Source organism: Coregonus lavaretus (genome assembly GCF_964263955.1).
Source record: "Coregonus lavaretus genome assembly, contig: HAP1_SCAFFOLD_970, whole genome shotgun sequence".
Lineage (NCBI taxonomy): Eukaryota > Metazoa > Chordata > Actinopteri > Salmoniformes > Salmonidae > Coregonus > Coregonus lavaretus.
Genome location: NW_028157877.1, coordinates 58,164 through 79,147, shown reverse-complemented (window position 1 = coordinate 79,147; position 20,984 = coordinate 58,164). Strand labels below are relative to the sequence as shown.

The window sequence follows — 20,984 nt, the reverse complement described above, 5'->3', positions numbered from 1 at the left end:
TGAGTATTGGTGCTTAACTGTGTGTTAAGCTGTGTGTTATTGGATGCTAGCATGCTAGTCAGCTATGGTGTCATAGTTGGCTAGCTGAATAAAGTGGGTTTGAGTTTATTCCTTTAAACATTGAACAACTGTTCAGTGAAACAATTTTAGTTTCTGAGGTAGAAGTTTTTGGTGAGGGAGGCCCCCCTCTCTCCTCTCCCAGATGCTTAGCTCATTTCATTCCGATCTCCTCTGCATTTTTGTAGCCATTTGCTACAGCCTGTCAACTATGCCTCTGCCTATCCCTGTTCTCTCGTCTCTGCACAGGCTACACAAACAACGCACAACACCGCGCGGCTGCTGCCTCTCCAACCTGGTGGTCCCTGCTCGCACCCCTCACCTGGAGTTCCAGGTCGCAGGCAGCCTCTGGAACTGCCGTTCTGCTGCCAACAAAGCTGACTTCATCCCAGCCTATGCCAACCTCCAGTCCCTCGACTTCCTGGCGCTGACGGAAACATGGATCACCACTGAAAACACGGCTACTCCTACTGCTCTCTCCTCGTCTGACCATGTGTTCTCGCATACCCCGAGAGCATCTGGTCAGAGGGGTGGTGGTACAGGAATCCTCATCTCTCCCAAGTGGACATTCTCAATTTTTCCCCTAACCCATCTGTCTATCTCCTCATTTGAATTCCATGCTGTCACAGTCACTAACCCATTTAAGCTTAATATCCTTGTCATCTATCGCCCTCCAGGTTCCCTTGGAGAGTTCATCAACGAGCTTGACGCCTTGATAAGTTCCTTTCCTGAGGATGGCTCACCCCTCACAGTTTTGGGGGATTTCAACCTCCCTATGTCCACGTTTGACTCATTTCTCTCTGCCTCCTTCTTTCCACTCCTCTCCTCTTTTGACCTCACCCTCTCACCGTCCCCCCCTACTCACAAGGCAGGCAATACGCTTGACCTCATCTTCACTAGATGCTGCTCCTCTACTAATCTCACTGCAACTCCCCTCCAAGTCTCCGACCACTACTTTGTTTCCTTTTCTCTCTCGCTCTCCTCCCACACTACTCACTCTGCCCCTACACAGATGGTAATGCGCCGCCGCAACCTTCGCTCTCTCTCTCCCACTACTCTCTCCTCTTCCATCCTATCATCTCTTCCCTCTGCTCAATCCTTCTCCCTCCAATCTCCTGATTCTGCCTCCTCAACCCTCCTCTCCTCCCTTTCTGCATCCTTTGACTCTCTGTGTCCCCTATCCTCCCGGCCGGCTCGGTCCTCCCCCCCAGCTCCGTGGCTTGATGACTCACTGCGAGCTCACAGAACAGAGCTCCGGGCAGCGGAGAGGAAATGGAAGAAAACTAAACTCCCTACCGACCTGGCATCTTTTCACTCCCTCCTCTCTACATTTTCTTCATCTGTTTCTGCTGCTAAGGCCACCTTCTACCACTCTAAATTCCAAGCATCTGCCTCTAACCCTAGGAAGCTCTTTGCCACATTTTCCTCCCTCCTGAATCCTCCTCCCCCCCCCCCCCCCCTCCTCTCTCTCTGTGGATGACTTCGTCAACCACTTTGAAAAGAAGGTTGACGACATCCGATCCTCGTTTGTTAAGTCTAATAACACTGCTGGTCCTGCTCACACTGCCCTACCCTATGCTTTGACTTCTTTCTCCCCTCTCTCTCCAGATAAAATCCTGCGACTTGTGACTGCAGGCCGCCCAACAACCTGCCCGCTTGACCCCATCCCCTCCTCCCTTCTCCAGACCATCTCCGGTGACCTTCTCCCCTACCTCACCTCGCTGATCAACTCATCCTTGACCGCTGGCCATGTCCCTTCCGTCTTCAAGAGAGCGAGAGTTGCTCCCCTCCTCAAAAAACCAACACTCGACCCCACTGATGTCAACAACTACAGACCAGTATCCCTTCTTTCTTTTCTTTCCAAAACTATTGAGCGTGCCGTCTTTAGCCAACTCTCTTGCTATCTCTCTCAGAATGACCTTCTTGATCCAAACCAATCAGGTTTCAGGACTGGTCATTCAACTGAGACTGCTCTTCTCTGTGTCACGGAGACTCTCCGCACTGCTAAAGCTAACTCTCTCTCCTCTGCTCTTGTCCTTCTAGACCTGTCTGCTGCCTTTGATACTGTGAACCATCAGATCCTCCTCTCCACCCTCTCCGAGATGGGCATCTCCGGCGCGGCTCACTCCTGGATTGCGTCCTACCTGACCGGTCGCTCCTACCAAGTGGCGTGGCGGGAAGCTGTCTCCGCACCACGTGCTCTCACCACTGGTGTCCCCCAGGGATCGGTTCTGGGCCCTCTCCTTTTCTCCCTATACACCAAGTCACTTGGCTCTGTCATATCCTCACATGGTCTCTCCTATCATTGCTACGCTGACGATACACAACTAATCTTCTCCTTTCCCCCTTCTGATAACCAGGTGGCGAATCGCATCTCTGCATGTCTGGCAGACATATCAGTATGGATGACGGATCACCACCTCAAGCTGAACCCTGGCAAGACGGAGCTGCTCTTCCTCCCGGGGAAGGACTGCCCGTTCCATGATCTCGCCATCACGGTTGACAACTCCGCTGTGTCCTCCTCCCAGAGTGCGAAGAGCCTAGGCGTGACCCTGGACAACACCCTGTCGTTCTCCGCCAACATCAAGGCGGTGACCCGCTCCTGCAGGTTCATGCTCTACAACATTCGGAGAGTGCGACCCTGCCTTACACAGGAAGCGGCGCAGGTCCTGGTCCAGGCACTTGTCATCTCCCGTCTGGACTACTGCAACTCGCTGTTGGCTGGGCTCCCTGCCTGTGCCATTAAACCCCTACAACTCATCCAGAATGCCGCAGCCCGTCTGGTGTTCAACCTTCCCAAGTTCTCTCACGTCACCCCCCTCCTCCGCACACTCCACTGGCTTCCAGTTGAAGCTCGCATCCGCTACAAGACCATGGTGCTTGCCTATGGAGCAGTGAGGGGAACGGCACCTCTGTACCTTCAGGCTCTGATCAGTCCCTACACCCAAACGAGGACATTGCGTTCATCCACCTCTGGCCTGCTGGCTCCCCTTCCTCTGCGGAAGCACAGCTCCCGCTCAGCCCAGTCAAAACTGTTCGCTGCTCTGGCACCCCAATGGTGGAACAAGCTCCCTCACGACGCCAGGACAGCGGAGTCACTCACCACCTTCCGGAGACATTTGAAACCCCACCTCTTTAAGGAATACCTGGGATAGGATAAAGTATTCCTTCTAACCCCCCCCTCCCCCCCCAAATTGTAAAGTGGTTATCCCACTGGCTATAGGGTGAACGCACCAATTTGTGAGTCGCTCTGGCTAAGAGCGTCTGCTAAATGACGTTAATGTGCCCTTGAGCAAGGCACTTAACCCTAATTGCTCCTGTAAGTCGCTCTGGTTAAGAGCGTCTGCTAAATGACTAAAATGTAAATGTAAAATGTGTATGGGGGGGGGAACAAAGGAACTATATGAGACAGTTTGAGAGGGACTAGGGGTTCTACATTGAAATTGTATAATAAGAACTAACCCAAACAGCAATAGGCAAGGCATAATTGACATGGGAGAGAGGCATAAAGCAGTCACGTGTTATTAGAGAGAGCTAAGACACAACTGGAAATAGCGATAACGTTTGGGCTAAGACTAAACAGAATAAACAGGACAGAGTACCGTGTAAAGGAACAGTCCAGCAGGCATCAGCTGTGCAGCTGAGTGATCATAAGGTCCAGTGAACAGCAATATGTGAGTCCGAGAGCAGTTCAAATTGGTGCTTCAGCACAGCTAGCAGGCTAGCTCAAGGCTAACTGGTGCTTGCTATATGGCAATGGTATCAGCCAGCAACAGGTTGCAGCTAGCTAGCTGGTTGTGATGATCCGGCGCTAGGGTCCAGTGATTCCGGCAGAAAGTCCAATAAGCTATGGGTCGATAGCACGCTTAAATGGAACTACACGTAATCTAGAAATGTAATCTGAAACGTAATCTAAAATGTAATCTAAAATGTAATCTAAAACGTAATCTAATCTGAAACGTAATCTAAAACGTAATCTAATCTAAAATGTAATCTAAAATGTAATCTAACCTAAAATGTAATCTAATCTGAAACGTAATCTAATCTAAAACGTAATCTAATCTAAAACGTAATCTAAAACGTAATCTAAAACATAATCTAAAACGTAATCTAAAACGTAATCTAATCTGAAACGTAATCTAAAACGTAATCTAATCTAAAATGTAATCCAAAACGTAATCTAATCTAAAATGTAATCTAAAATGTAATCTAACCTAAAATGTAATCTAATCTGAAACGTAATCTAATCTAAAACGTAATCTAAAACGTAATCTAATCTGAAACGTAATCTAAAACGTAATCTAATCTAAAATGTAATCTAAAACGTAATCTAATCTAAAATGTAATCTAAAATGTAATCTAACCTAAAATGTAATCTAATCTGAAACGTAATCTAAAACGTAATCTAAAACGTAATCTAAAACGTAATCTGAAAAGTAATATAAAATGTAACTACATGTAATCTGAAACGTAATCTACGTAATCCCCAAAAGTAATGATTTATCACGAGGGCCATAAACAACAACTAGTAATGCTGCACACTCCAAGGAAGGTTCCATTCTCACCTTTCTGGTCAAAATAGTTAGAAATTGCTGAGGTGTTTCCTATTCAACAAAACTGTATGAATAAGGCTTGAAATTACTTATATGCTTTCTAAATGTAGTAATAATCAAACGATAAAAACGACTAACTATAAGATTTCACCTTCCTTGTAACTGTAAAATACATATTATACGTTTAGTGTTAGAGAAAATGTGCATGTAGGTCTCCTGATCAAAACGTCCCCCCCCCCCCACAGCTGGGAACGTCACTCAGATCTCTAGCTCGGCTTCCTGAACTCGCTAGGAACTCAGATCTCTAGCTCGGCTTCCTGAACTCGTTAGGAACTCAGATCTCTAGCTCGGCTTCCTGAACTCGCTAGGAACTCAGATCTCTAGCTCGGCTTCCTGAACTCGTTAGGAACTCAGATCTCTAGCTCGGCTTCCTGAACTCGTTAGGAACTCAGATCTCTAGCTCGGCTTCCTGAACTCGTTAGGAACTCAGATCTCTAGCTCGGCTTCCTGAACTCGTTAGGAACTCAGATCTCTAGCTCGGCTTCCTGAACTCGTTAGGAACTCAGATCTCTAGCTCGGCTTCCTGAACTCGTTAGGAACTCAGATCTCTAGCTCGGCTTCCTGAACTCGTTAGGAACTCAGATCTCTAGCTCGGCTTCCTGAACTCGTTAGGAACTCGCCTTTCAACCCTGCCTTTAGGCAACTGGGTGGTGTGTGTGTGGGCCTCTTACAGGGTACTGGAGGTAGACCTCCAGAGGTTCTGACTGTCGGAGGAGAGTGTCGTCCGTCCAGCAGGTCCGTCTCTGCGTCTCCGTGGATCACAGCGATACACACACGCAACCTCTCGGCTAGGGACTGGGCCCTACACACACACACACACACACACACGTTTAGTTGTAGTGTGTTGATTCACAGTGAACTGAAGGAAGGAGCGTTAGGGTTGCTCACCTCTTAGCGGAGGCCGGTGATTTGGCCACGATGACGGCATTACTGTAGTCTGGAATCTACAGAGAGACAACAGGGGGTTATGGGTAGTGGAGTCTGGAATCTACAGGGAGACAACAGGGGGTTATGGGTAGTGGAGTCTGGAATCTACAGGGGATTATGGATAGTGTAGTCTGGTATCAACAAGGAGTCAACAGGGGGTTATGGGTAGTGTAGTCTGGAATCTACAGGGAGACAACAGGGGGTTGTGGGTAGTGTTGTCTTACCTCTTCCTGTATGTACTGTAGTAGGAGGGGGTTGTGGGTAGTGTAGTCTTACCTCCTCCTTTATGTACTGGGGGGTTGTGGGTAGTGTAGTCTTACCTCCTCCTGTATGTACTGGGGGGGTTGTGGGTAGTGTAGTCTTACCTCTTCATGTATGTACTGTAGTAGGAGGGGGTTGTGGGTAGTGTAGTCTTACCTCTTCATGTATGTACTGTAGTAGGAAGGGGTTGTAAGTAGTGTAGTCTTACCTCCTCCATTATGTACTGGGGGGTTGTGGGTAGTGTAGTCTTACCTCCTCCTGTATGTACTGGGGGGTTGTGGGTAGTGTAGTCTTACCTCTTCATGTATGTACTGTAGTAGGAGGGGGTTGTGGGTAGTGTAGTATTACCTCTTCATGTATGTACTGTAGTAGGAGGGGGTTGTGGGTAGTGTAGTCTTACCTCCTCCTGTATGTACTGGGGGGTTGTGGGTAGTGTAGTCTTACCTCTTCATGTATGTACTGTAGTAGGAGGGGGTTGTGGGTAGTGTAGTCTTACCTCTTCATGTATGTACTGTAGTAGGAGGGGGTTGTGGGTAGTGTAGTCTTACCTCCTCCTTTATGTACTGGGGGGTTGTGGGTAGTGTAGTCTTACCTCTACCTGTATGTACTGGGGAGTTTTGGGTAGTGTAGTAGGAGGGGGTTGTGGGTAGTGTAGTCTTACCTCCTCCTGTATGTAGTGTAGTAGGAGGGGGTTGTGGGTAGTGTAGTCTTACCTCCTCCTTTATGTACTGAGGGGTTTTGGGTAGTGTAGTAGGAGGGGGTTGTGGGGTAGTGTAGTCTTACCTCCTCCTTTATGTACTGGGGGGTTTTGGGTACTGTAGTAGGAGGGGGTTGTGGGTAGTGTAGTCTTACCTCCTCCTTTATGTACTGAGGGGTTTTGGGTAGTGTAGTAGGAGGGGGTTGTCGGTAGTGTAGTCTTACCTCCTCCTTTATGTACTGGGGGGTTTTGGGTAGTGTAGTAGGAGGGGGTTGTGGGTAGTGTAGTCTTACCGCCTCCTTTATGTACTGGGGGGTTGTGGGTAGTGTAGTAGGAGGGGGTTGTGGGTAGTGTAGTCTTACCTCCTCCTTTATGTACTGCAGTAGGAAGGGTGAAGCTCTCAGGTTGTCTACTGGGATGTTGAAGAACCCCTGAATCTCCTTCTGATGAAGATCCATGGTGATAAGATGGGTCAGACCTAACACAGTGTGGGATCAACTGTTATCCATCTCCAACACATTAGATTGGAACATAACGTGTTGCGGAGTCTCACCTGCGCTACACATCAGAGAAGCCATCAGCTGGCAGACGATGGATCCCCTCTTCCTCATCTTACACTGTCTGCTGTAGGGTAGGTAGGGCAGCACGCCACACACACTCCTCGCACCCGCCGTCACACACCCATACGCCATCACACACAGCTCCATCAGGCACCGGTTCACATCCCTGGATACACACACACAGTTTACTGTTAGGTAACACTAATACACAGAGAGATGGGGAGAGAGCTGTTAGGTAACACTAATACACAGAGAGATGGGGGAGAGCTGTTAGGTAACACTAATACACAGAGAGATGGGGGAGAGGGAGAGCTGTTAGGTAACACTAATACACAGAGAGATGGGGGAGAGCTGTTAGGTAACACTAATACACAGAGAGATGGGGGAGAGCTGTTAGGTAACACTAATACACAGAGAGATGGGGGAGAGGGAGAGCTGTTAGGTAACACTAATACACAGAGAGATGGGGGAGAGCTGTTAGGTAACACTAATACACAGAGAGATGGGGGAGAGGGAGAGCTGTTAGGTAACACTAATACACAGAGAGATGGGGGAGAGCTGTTAGGTAACACTAATACACAGAGAGATAGGGGAGAGCTGTTAGGTAACACTAATACACAGAGAGATGGGGGAGAGGGAGAGCTGTTAGGTAACACTAATACACAGAGAGATGGGGGAGAGCTGTTAGGTAACACTAATACACAGAGAGATGGGGAGAGCTGTTAGGTAACACTAATACACAGAGAGATGGGGGAGAGGGAGAGCTGTTAGGTAACACTAATACACAGAGAGATGGGGGAGAGCTGTTAGGTAACACTAATACACAGAGAGATGGGGGAGAGCTGTTAGGTAACACTAATACACAGAGAGATGGGGGAGAGCTGTTAGGTAACACTAAAACACAGAGAGATGGGGGAGAGCTGTTAGGTAACACTAATACACAGAGAGATGGGGGAGAGCTGTTAGGTAACACTAATACACAGAGAGATGGGGGAGAGGGAGAGCTGTTAAGTAACACTAATACACAGAGAGATGGGGGAGAGGGAGAGCTGTTAGGTAACACTAATATACAGAGAGATGGGGGGAGAGCTGTTAGGTAACACTAATACACAGAGAGATGGGGGAGAGCTGTTAGGTAACACTAATACACAGAGAGATGGGGGAGAGCTGTTAGGTAACACTAATACACAGAGAGATGGGGGAGAGCTGTTAGGTAACACTAATACACAGAGAGATGGGGGAGAGCTGTTAGGTAACACTAATACACAGAGAGATGGGGGAGAGCTGTTAGGTAACACTAATACACAGAGAGATGGGGGAGAGCTGTTAGGTAACACTAATACACAGAGAGATGGGGGAGAGCTGTTAGGTAACACTAATACACAGAGAGATGGGGGAGAGCTGTTAGGTAACACTAATACACAGAGAGATGGGGGAGAGGGAGAGCTGTTAGGTAACACTAATATACAGAGAGATAGGGGAGAGGGAGAGCTGTTAGGTAACACTAATACACAGAGAGATGGGGGAGAGCTGTTAGGTAACACTAATATACAGAGAGATGGGGGGAGAGCTGTTAGGTAACACTAATACACAGAGAGATGGGGGAGAGGGAGAGCTGTTAGGTAACACTAATACACAGAGAGATGGGGGAGAGCTGTTAGGTAACACTAATACACAGAGAGATGGGGGAGAGCTGTTAGGTAACACTAATACACAGAGAGATGGGGGAGAGCTGTTAGGTAACACTAATACACAGAGAGATGGGGGAGAGCTGTTAGGTAACACTAATACACAGAGAGATGGGGGAGAGCTGTTAGGTAACACCAATACACAGAGAGATGGGGGAGAGCTGTTAGGTAACACTAATACACAGAGAGATGGGGGAGAGCTGTTAGGTAACACTAATACACAGAGAGATGGGGGAGAGCTGTTAGGTAACACTAATACACAGAGAGATGGGGGAGAGCTGTTAGGTAACACTAATACACAGAGAGATGGGGGGAGAGCTGTTAGGTAACACTAATACACAGAGAGATGGGGGAGAGCTGTTAGGTAACACTAATACACAGAGAGATGGGGGAGAGCTGTTAGGTAACACTAATACACAGAGAGATGGGGGAGAGCTGTTAGGTAACACTAATACACAGAGAGATGGGGGAGAGCTGTTAGGTAACACTAATACACAGAGAGATGTGGGAGAGGGAGAGCTGTTAGGTAACACTAATACACAGAGAGATGGGGGAGAGGGAGAGCTGTTAGGTAACACTAATACACAGAGAGATGGGGGAGAGCTGTTAGGTAACACTAATACACAGAGAGATGGGGGAGAGCTGTTAGGTAACACTATAAAACAGAGAGATGGGGGAGAGCTGTTAGGTAACACTAATACACAGAGAGATGGGGGAGAGCTGTTAGGTAACACTAATACACAGAGAGATGGGGGAGAGCTGTTAGGTAACACTAATACACAGAGAGATGGGGGAGAGGGAGAGCTGTTAGGTAACACTAATACACAGAGAGATGGGGGAGAGCTGTTAGGTAACACTAATACACAGAGAGATGGGGGAGAGCTGTTAGGTAACACTAATACACAGAGAGATGGGGGAGAGCTGTTAGGTAACACTAATACACTGAGAGATGGGGGAGAGCTGTTAGGTAACACTAATACACAGAGAGATGGGGGAGAGCTGTTAGGTAACACTAATACACAGAGAGATGGGGGGAGAGCTGTTAGGTAACACTAATACACAGAGAGATGGGGGAGAGCTGTTAGGTAACACTAATACACAGAGAGATGGGAGAGAGCTGTTAGGTAACACTAATACACAGAGAGATGGGGGAGAGCTGTTAGGTAACACTAATACACAGAGAGATGGGGGAGAGCTGTTAGGTAACACTAATACACAGAGAGATGGGGGAGAGGGAGAGCTGTTAGGTAACACTAATACACAGAGAGATGGGGGAGAGCTGTTAGGTAACACTAATACACAGGGAGATGGGAGAGAGCTGTTAGGTAACACTAATACACAGAGAGATGGGGGAGAGGGAGAGCTGTTAGGTAACACTCATACACAGAGAGATGGGGGAGAGCTGTTAGGTAACACTAATACACAGAGAGATGGGGGATAGCTGTTAGGTAACACTAATACACAGAGAGATGGGGGAGAGGGAGAGCTGTTAGGTAACACTAATACACAGAGAGATGGGGGAGAGGGAGAGCTGTTAGGTAACACTAATACACAGAGAGATGGGGGAGAGGGAGAGCTGTTAGGTAACACTAATACACAGAGAGATGGGGGAGATCTGTTAGGTAACACTAATACACAGAGAGATGGGGGAGAGCTGTTAGGTAACACTAATACACAGAGAGATGGGGGAGAGGGAGAGCTGTTAGGTAACACTAATACACAGAGAGATGGGGGAGAGCTGTTAGGTAACACTAATACACAGAGAGATGGGGGAGAGCTGTTAGGTAACACTAATACACAGAGAGATGGGGGAGAGGGAGAGCTGTTAGGTAACACTAATACACAGAGAGATGGGGGAGAGGGAGAGCTGTTAGGTAACACTAATACACAGAGAGATGGGGGAGAGGGAGAGCTGTTAGGTAACACTAATACACAGAGAGATGGGGGGAGAGGGAGAGCTGTTAGGTAACACTAATACACAGAGAGATGGGGGAGAGCTGTTAGGTAACACTAATACACAGAGAGATGGGGGAGAGCTGTTAGGTAACACTAATACACAGAGAGATGGGGAGAGCTGTTAGGTAACACTAATACACAGAGAGATGGGGGAGAGCTGTTAGGTAACACTAATACACAGAGAGATGGGGGAGAGCTGTTAGGTAACACTAATACACAGAGAGATGGGGGAGAGGGAGAGCTGTTAGGTAACACTAATACACAGAGAGATGGGGGAGAGCTGTTAGGTAACACTAATACACAGAGAGATGAGGGAGAGCTGTTAGGTAACACTAATACACAGAGAGATGGGGGAGAGCTGTTAGGTAACACTAATACACAGAGAGATGGGGGAGAGCTGTTAGGTAACACTAATACACAGAGAGATGTGGGAGAGGGAGAGCTGTTAGGTAACACTAATACACAGAGAGATGGGGGAGAGGGAGATTTGTTAGGTAACACTAATACACAGAGAGATGGGGGAGAGGGAGAGCTGTTAGGTAACACTAATACACAGAGAGATGGGGGAGAGCTGTTAGGTAACACTAATACACAGAGAGATGGGGGAGAGCTGTTAGGTAACACTATAAAACAGAGAGATGGGGGAGAGCTGTTAGGTAACACTAATACACAGAGAGATGGGGGAGAGCTGTTAGGTAACACTAATACACAGAGAGATGGGGGAGAGCTGTTAGGTAACACTAATACACAGAGAGATGGGGGAGAGGGAGAGCTGTTAGGTAACACTAATACACAGAGAGATGGGGGAGAGCTGTTAGGTAACACTAATACACAGAGAGATGGGGGAGAGCTGTTAGGTAACACTAATACACAGAGAGATGGGGGAGAGCTGTTAGGTAACACTAATACACTGAGAGATGGGGGAGAGCTGTTAGGTAACACTAATACACAGAGAGATGGGGGAGAGCTGTTAGGTAACACTAATACACAGAGAGATGTGGGGAGAGCTGTTAGGTAACACTAATACACAGAGAGATGGGGGAGAGCTGTTAGGTAACACTAATACACAGAGAGATGGGAGAGAGCTGTTAGGTAACACTAATACACAGAGAGATGGGGGAGAGCTGTTAGGTAACACTAATACACAGAGAGATGGGGGAGAGCTGTTAGGTAACACTAATACACAGAGAGATGGGGGAGAGGGAGAGCTGTTAGGTAACACTAATACACAGAGAGATGGGGGAGAGCTGTTAGGTAACACTGATACACAGAGAGATGGGAGAGAGCTGTTAGGTAACACTAATACACAGAGAGATGGGGGAGAGGGAGAGCTGTTAGGTAACACTAATACACAGAGAGATGGGGGAGAGCTGTTAGGTAACACTAATACACAGAGAGATGGGGGATAGCTGTTAGGTAACACTAATACACAGAGAGATGGGGGAGAGGGAGAGCTGTTAGGTAACACTAATACACAGAGAGATGGGGGAGAGGGAGAGCTGTTAGGTAACACTAATACACAGAGAGATGGGGGAGAGGGAGAGCTGTTAGGTAACACTAATACACAGAGAGATGGGGGAGATCTGTTAGGTAACACTAATACACAGAGAGATGGGGGAGAGCTGTTAGGTAACACTAATACACAGAGAGATGGGGGAGAGGGAGAGCTGTTAGGTAACACTAATACACAGAGAGATGGGGGAGAGCTGTTAGGTAACACTAATACACAGAGAGATGGGGGAGAGCTGTTAGGTAACACTAATACACAGAGAGATGGGGGAGAGGGAGAGCTGTTAGGTAACACTAATACACAGAGAGATGGGGGAGAGGGAGAGCTGTTAGGTAACACTAATACACAGAGAGATGGGGGAGAGGGAGAGCTGTTAGGTAACACTAATACACAGAGAGATGGGGGGAGAGGGAGAGCTGTTAGGTAACACTAATACACAGAGAGATGGGGGAGAGCTGTTAGGTAACACTAATACACAGAGAGATGGGGGAGAGCTGTTAGGTAACACTAATACACAGAGAGATGGGGAGAGCTGTTAGGTAACACTAATACACAGAGAGATGGGGGAGAGCTGTTAGGTAACACTAATACACAGAGAGATGGGGGAGAGCTGTTAGGTAACACTAATACACAGAGAGATGGGGGAGAGGGAGAGCTGTTAGGTAACACTAATACACAGAGAGATGGGGGAGAGCTGTTAGGTAACACTAATACACAGAGAGATGGGGGAGAGCTGTTAGGTAACACTAATACACAGAGAGATGGGGGAGAGGGAGAGCTGTTAGGTAACACTAATACACAGAGAGATGGGGAGAGGGAGAGCTGTTAGGTAACACTAATACACAGAGAGATGGGGGAGAGGGAGAGCTGTTAGGTAACACTAATACACAGAGAGATGGGGGGAGAGGGAGAGCTGTTAGGTAACACTAATACACAGAGAGATGGGGGAGAGCTGTTAGGTAACACTAATACACAGAGAGATGGGGGAGAGCTGTTAGGTAACACTAATACACAGAGAGATGGGGAGAGCTGTTAGGTAACACTAATACACAGAGAGATGGGGGAGAGCTGTTAGGTAACACTAATACACAGAGAGATGGGGGAGAGCTGTTAGGTAACACTAATACACAGAGAGATGGGGGAGAGGGAGAGCTGTTAGGTAACACTAATACACAGAGAGATGGGGGAGAGCTGTTAGGTAACACTAATACACAGAGAGATGAGGGAGAGCTGTTAGGTAACACTAATACACAGAGAGATGGGGGAGAGCTGTTAGGTAACACTAATACACAGAGAGATGGGGGAGAGCTGTTAGGTAACACTAATACACAGAGAGATGTGGGAGAGGGAGAGCTGTTAGGTAACACTAATACACAGAGAGATGGGGGAGAGGGAGATTTGTTAGGTAACACTAATACACAGAGAGATGGGGGAGAGGGAGAGCTGTTAGGTAACACTAATACACAGAGAGATGGGGGAGAGCTGTTAGGTAACACTAATACACAGAGAGATGGGGGAGAGCTGTTAGGTAACACTATAAAACAGAGAGATGGGGGAGAGCTGTTAGGTAACACTAATACACAGAGAGATGGGGGAGAGCTGTTAGGTAACACTAATACACAGAGAGATGGGGGAGAGCTGTTAGGTAACACTAATACACAGAGAGATGGGGGAGAGGGAGAGCTGTTAGGTAACACTAATACACAGAGAGATGGGGGAGAGCTGTTAGGTAACACTAATACACAGAGAGATGGGGGAGAGCTGTTAGGTAACACTAATACACAGAGAGATGGGGGAGAGCTGTTAGGTAACACTAATACACTGAGAGATGGGGGAGAGCTGTTAGGTAACACTAATACACAGAGAGATGGGGGAGAGCTGTTAGGTAACACTAATACACAGAGAGATGGGGGGAGAGCTGTTAGGTAACACTAATACACAGAGAGATGGGGGAGAGCTGTTAGGTAACACTAATACACAGAGAGATGGGGAGAGCTGTTAGGTAACACTAATACACAGAGAGATGGGGGAGAGCTGTTAGGTAACACTAATACACAGAGAGATGGGGGAGAGCTGTTAGGTAACACTAATACACAGAGAGATGGGGGAGAGGGAGAGCTGTTAGGTAACACTAATACACAGAGAGATGGGGGAGAGCTGTTAGGTAACACTAATACACAGAGAGATGGGGGAGAGCTGTTAGGTAACACTAATACACAGAGAGATGGGGGAGAGGGAGAGCTGTTAGGTAACACTAATACACAGAGAGATGGGGGAGAGGGAGAGCTGTTAGGTAACACTAATACACAGAGAGATGGGGGAGAGGGAGAGCTGTTAGGTAACACTAATACACAGAGAGATGGGGGAGAGGGAGAGCTGTTAGGTAACACTAATACACAGAGAGATGGGGGAGAGCTGTTAGGTAACACTAATACACAGAGAGATGGGGGAGAGCTGTTAGGTAACACTAATACACAGAGAGATGGGGAGAGCTGTTAGGTAACACTAATACACAGAGAGATGGGGGAGAGCTGTTAGGTAACACTAATACACAGAGAGATGGGGGAGAGCTGTTAGGTAACACTAATACACAGAGAGATGGGGGAGAGGGAGAGCTGTTAGGTAACACTAATACACAGAGAGATGGGGGAGAGCTGTTAGGTAACACTAATACACAGAGAGATGAGGGAGAGCTGTTAGGTAACACTAATACACAGAGAGATGGGGGAGAGCTGTTAGGTAACACTAATACACAGAGAGATGGGGGAGAGCTGTTAGGTAACACTAATACACAGAGAGATGTGGGAGAGGGAGAGCTGTTAGGTAACACTAATACACAGAGAGATGGGGGAGAGGGAGATTTGTTAGGTAACACTAATACACAGAGAGATGGGGGAGAGGGAGAGCTGTTAGGTAACACTAATACACAGAGAGATGGGGGAGAGCTGTTAGGTAACACTAATACACAGAGAGATGGGGGAGAGCTGTTAGGTAACACTATAAAACAGAGAGATGGGGGAGAGCTGTTAGGTAACACTAATACACAGAGAGATGGGGGAGAGCTGTTAGGTAACACTAATACACAGAGAGATGGGGGAGAGCTGTTAGGTAACACTAATACACAGAGAGATGGGGGAGAGGGAGAGCTGTTAGGTAACACTAATACACAGAGAGATGGGGGAGAGCTGTTAGGTAACACTAATACACAGAGAGATGGGGGAGAGCTGTTAGGTAACACTAATACACAGAGAGATGGGGGAGAGCTGTTAGGTAACACTAATACACAGAGAGATGGGGGAGAGCTGTTAGGTAACACTAATACACAGAGAGATGGGGGAGAGCTGTTAGGTAACACTAATACACAGAGAGATGGGGGAGAGCTGTTAGGTAACACTAATACACAGAGAGATGGGGGAGAGCTGTTAGGTAACACTAATACACAGAGAGATGGGATAGAGCTGTTAGGTAACACTAATACACAGGGAGATGGGGGAGAGCTGTTAGGTAACACTAATACACAGAGAGATGGGGGAGAGCTGTTAGGTAACACTAATACACAGAGAGATGGGGGAGAGGGAGAGCTGTTAGGTAACACTAATACACAGAGAGATGGGGGAGAGCTGTTAGGTAACACTAATACACAGAGAGATGGGAGAGAGCTGTTAGGTAACACTAATACACAGAGAGATGGGGGAGAGGGAGAGCTGTTAGGTAACACTAATACACAGAGAGATGGGGGAGAGCTGTTAGGTAACACTAATACACAGAGAGATGGGGGAGATCTGTTAGGTAACACTAATACACAGAGAGATGGGGGAGAGCTGTTAGGTAACACTAATACACAGAGAGATGGGGGAGAGGGAGAGCTGTTAGGTAACACTAATACACAGAGAGATGGGGGAGAGCTGTTAGGTAACACTAATACACAGAGAGATGGGGGAGAGCTGTTAGGTAACACTAATACACAGAGAGATGGGGGAGAGGGAGAGCTGTTAGGTAACACTAATACACAGAGAGATGGGGGAGAGGGAGAGCTGTTAGGTAACACTAATACACAGAGAGATGGGGGAGAGGGAGAGCTGTTAGGTAACACTAATACACAGAGAGATGGGGGGAGAGGGAGAGCTGTTAGGTAACACTAATACACAGAGAGATGGGGGAGAGCTGTTAGGTAACACTAATACACAGAGAGATGGGGGAGAGCTGTTAGGTAACACTAATACACAGAGAGATGGGGAGAGCTGTTAGGTAACACTAATACACAGAGAGATGGGGGAGAGCTGTTAGGTAACACTAATACACAGAGAGATGGGGGAGAGCTGTTAGGTAACACTAATACACAGAGAGATGGGGGAGAGGGAGAGCTGTTAGGTAACACTAATACACAGAGAGATGGGGGAGAGCTGTTAGGTAACACTAATACACAGAGAGATGAGGGAGAGCTGTTAGGTAACACTAATACACAGAGAGATGGGGGAGAGCTGTTAGGTAACACTAATACACAGAGAGATGGGGGAGAGCTGTTAGGTAACACTAATACACAGAGAGATGGGGGAGAGGGAGAGCTGTTAGGTAACACTAATACACAGAGAGATGGGGGAGAGCTGTTAGGTAACACTAATACACAGAGAGATGGGGGAGAGCTGTTAGGTAACACTAATAGTGGTTCTCTGTAGCTCAATTGGTAGAGCACGGCGCTTGTAACGCCAGGGTAGTGGGTTCGATCCCCGGGACCACCCATACGTAAAAATGTTTGCGCAAATGACTGTAAGTCGCTTTGGATAAAAGCGTCTGCTAAATGGCATATTATTTATATTATATTATATTATAATACACAGGGAGAACTGTCGTCCTCGAACTATCCCAGAATCTGTTTTGAACCGTCGCCCTCGAACTGTCCCAGAATCTGTTTTGAACCGTCTACATATTTTGTATCATCCCAGGGACGATGGGAAGCCCTTAATTTCCAGCCCTGGAGGGAATTATTTTATAAAAAGACATAAAAAAGTGATTTGGTTGTAATTCTAATGTTGCAATATTTTATAGGCTACCAAGGGTGGCCAACCATCCTCCAGGAGAGCCTTAAAGGGGCAGTGTTGTATTTGGAGGCAGTCTCTACTTCCTAAGGCGGCTGAAGAAATGTGGCATGCCACCCCGAGTCCTCTCCAAATACTACCGCTGCACCATCGAGAGCGTCCTGACCGGATGCATCAGGGCCCTACCGGGGGAATTGCCACAAGGCCCTCCAGTGGGTGGTGAAGAAGGACCAGTACATTTTAAAACACTTACCAACCAAAGCCCCCTTCCCCAAAACACCTGTACACAGGACTAATAAAAGGTGAAACTAACGGTTAATTGGACGGTGTATATGATGTGTTTACTGTAGATATGACTAATAAAAGGTGAAACTAACGGTTAATTGGACGGTGTATATGATGTGTTTACTGTAGATATGACTAATAAAAGGTGAAACTAACGGTTAATTGGACAGTGTATATGATGTGTTTACTGTAGATATGTCTAATAAAAGGTGAAACTAACGGTTAATTGGACGGTGTATATTATGTGTTTACTGTAGATAGGACTAATAAAAGGTGAAACTAACGGTTAATTGGACGGTGTATATGATGTGTTTACTGTAGATATGACTAATAAAAGGTGAAACTAACGGTTAATTGGACGGTGTATATTATGTGTTTACTGTAGATATGACTAATAAAAGGTGAAACTAACGGTTAATTGGACGGTGTATATGATGCGTTTACTGTAGATATGACTAATAAAAGGTGAAACTAACGGTTAATTGGACGGTGTATATGATGTGTTTACTGAAGATATGACTAATAAAAGGTGAAACTAACGGTTAATTGGACGGTGTATATGATGTGTTTACTGTAGATATGACTAATAAAAGGTGAAACTAACGGTTAATTGGACGGTGTATATGATGTGTTTACTGTAGATATGACTAATAAAAGGTGAAACTAACGGTTAATTGGACGGTGTATATGATGTGTTTACTGTAGATATGACTAATAAAAGGTGAAACTAACGGTTAATTGGACGGTGTATATGATGTGTTTACTGTAGATATGACTAATAAAAGGTGAAACTAACGGTTAATTGGACGGTGTATATGATGTGTTTACTGTAGATATGACTAATAAAAGGTGAAACTAACAGTTAATTGGACGGTGTATATGATGTGTTTACTGTAGATATGACTAATAAAAGGTGAAACTAACGGTTAATTGGACGGTGTATATGATGTGTTTACTGTAGATATGACTAATAAAAGGTGAAACTAACGGTTAATTGGACGGTGTATATGATGTGTTTACTGTAGATATGACTAATAAAAGGTGAAACTAACGGTTAATTGGACTGTGTATATGATGTGTTTACTGTAGATATGACTAATAAAAGGTGAAACTAACGGTTAAATGGACGGTGTATATGATGTGTTTACTGTAGATATGACTAATAAAAGGTGAAACTAACGGTTAATTGGACGGTGTATATGATGTGTTTACTGTAGATATGACTAATAAAAGGTGAAACTAACGGTTAATTGGACGGTGTATATGTGTTTACTGTAGATATGACTAATAAAAGGTGAAACTAACGGTTAATTGGACGGTGTATATGATGTGTTTACTGTAGATATGACTAATAAAAGGTGAAACTAACGGTTAATTGGACGGTGTATATGATGTGTTTACTGTAGATATGACTAATAAAAGGTGAAACTAACGGTTAATTGGACGGTGTATATGATGTGTTTACTGTAGATATGACTAATAAAAGGTGAAACTAACGGTTAATTGGACGGTGTATATGATGTGTTTACTGTAGATATGACTAATAAAAGGTGAACCTAACGGTTAATTGGACGGTGTATATGATGTGTTTACTGTAGATATGACTAATACAAGGTGAAACTAACGGTTAATTGGACGGTGTATATGATGTGTTTACTGTAGATATGACTAATAAAAGGTGAAACTAACGGTTAATTGGACGGTGTATATGATGTGTTTACTGTAGATATGACTAATAAAAGGTGAAACTAACGGTTAATTGGACGGTGTATATGATGTGTTTACTGTAGATATGACTAATAAAAGGTGAAACTAACGGTTAATTGGACGGTGTATATGATGTGTTTACTGTAGATATGACTAATAAAAGGTGAAACTAACGGTTAATTGGAAGGTGTATATGATGTGTTTACTGTAGATATGACTAATAAAAGGTGAAACTAACGGTTAATTGGACGGTGTATATGATGTGTTTACTGTAGATATGACTAATACAAGGTGAAACTAACGGTTAATTGGACGGTGTATATGATGTGTTTACTGTAGATATGACTAATAAAAGGTGAAACTAACGGTTAATTGGACGGTGTATATGATGTGTTTACTGTAGATATGACTAATAAAAGGTGAAACTAACGGTTAATTGGACGGTGTATATGATGTGTTTACTGTAGATATGACTAATAAAAGGTGAAACTAACGGTTAATTGGACGGTGTATATGATGTGTTTACTGTAGATATGACTAATAAAAGGTGAAACTAACGGTTAATTGGAAGGTGTATATGATGTGTTTACTGTAGATATGACTAATAAAAGGTGAAACTAACGGTTAATTGGACGGTGTATATGATGTGTTTACTGTAGATATGACTAATAAAAGGTGAAACTAACGGTTAATTGGACGGTGTATATGATGTGTTTACTGTAGATATGACTAATAAAAGGTGAAACTAACTGTTAATTGGACGGTGTATATGATGTGTTTACTGTAGATATGACTAATAAAAGGTGAAACTAACGGTTAATTGGACGGTGTATATGATGTGTTTACTGTAGATATGACTAATAAAAGGTGAAACTAACGGTTAATTGGACGGTGTATATGATGTGTTTACTGTAGATATGACTAATAAAAGGTGAAACTAACGGTTAATTGGACGGTGTATATGATGTGTTTACTGTAGATATGACTAATAAAAGGTGAAACTAACGGTTAATTGGACGGTGTATATGATGTGTTTACTGTAGATATGACTAATAAAAGGTGAAACTAACGGTTAATTGGACGGTGTATATGATGTGTTTACTGTAGATATGACTAATAAAAGGTGAAACTAACGGTTAATTGGACGGTGTATATGATGTGTTTACTGTAGATATGACTAATAAAAGGTGAAACTAACGGTGAGATGGTCTGGATGACGTAGACGTCTTTCCCTCTGACCGACTCCTGGATCTGGATACGCGTTTCTATGGAGACAAGAGGTCAGGGGTCATACAGACATCACCATTATCGTCGCCAGTATCATCATCCTCCTCCTCCTCTTCCTCCTCCTCACCTCCACTAGAATCCTGGTAGACTTCAGTCTTCCCCAGCTCTACTCCCAGTCTCCTACAGACAGACAGACAGACAGACAGACAGACAGACAGGAGGAGGTTAGGGTTAGGAGGTGTTACCAACTAGACCTGTTACATACTGCTCAGCTAGAGGTTCTACTCTACTCCCAGTCTCCTACAGACAGACAGACAGACAGACAGACAGACAGGAGGAGGTTAGGGTTAGGAGGTGTTACCAACTAGACCTGTTACATACTGCTCAGCTAGAGGTTCTACTCTACTCCCAGTCTCCTACAGACAGACAGACAGACAGACAGACAGACAGGAGGAGGTTA

At 45.5% G+C, this 20,984-nt stretch overlaps 1 protein-coding gene across 1 annotated transcript in view; it reads right to left on the bottom strand.

Moving 5' to 3' along the window:
- The window catches only part of LOC311124787 (phosphoribosyl pyrophosphate synthase-associated protein 2-like), a 50,922-nt gene extending 30,223 nt beyond the window's left edge, over positions 1-20,699 (bottom strand). The window contains exons 1-6 of the mRNA XM_084198885.1: positions 20,652-20,699; positions 20,496-20,562; positions 7,109-7,281; positions 6,918-7,033; positions 5,559-5,614; positions 5,342-5,472 (exon numbers count right to left, since the gene is read on the bottom strand). Of these exons, the coding sequence (XP_084055011.1) occupies positions 5,342-5,472; positions 5,559-5,614; positions 6,918-7,033; positions 7,109-7,262 (457 nt within the window). The 5' untranslated portion in view covers positions 7,263-7,281; positions 20,496-20,562; positions 20,652-20,699. The remainder of the gene's footprint in view (positions 1-5,341; positions 5,473-5,558; positions 5,615-6,917; positions 7,034-7,108; positions 7,282-20,495; positions 20,563-20,651) is intronic.
- Positions 20,700-20,984: the final 285 nt, after the last annotated feature.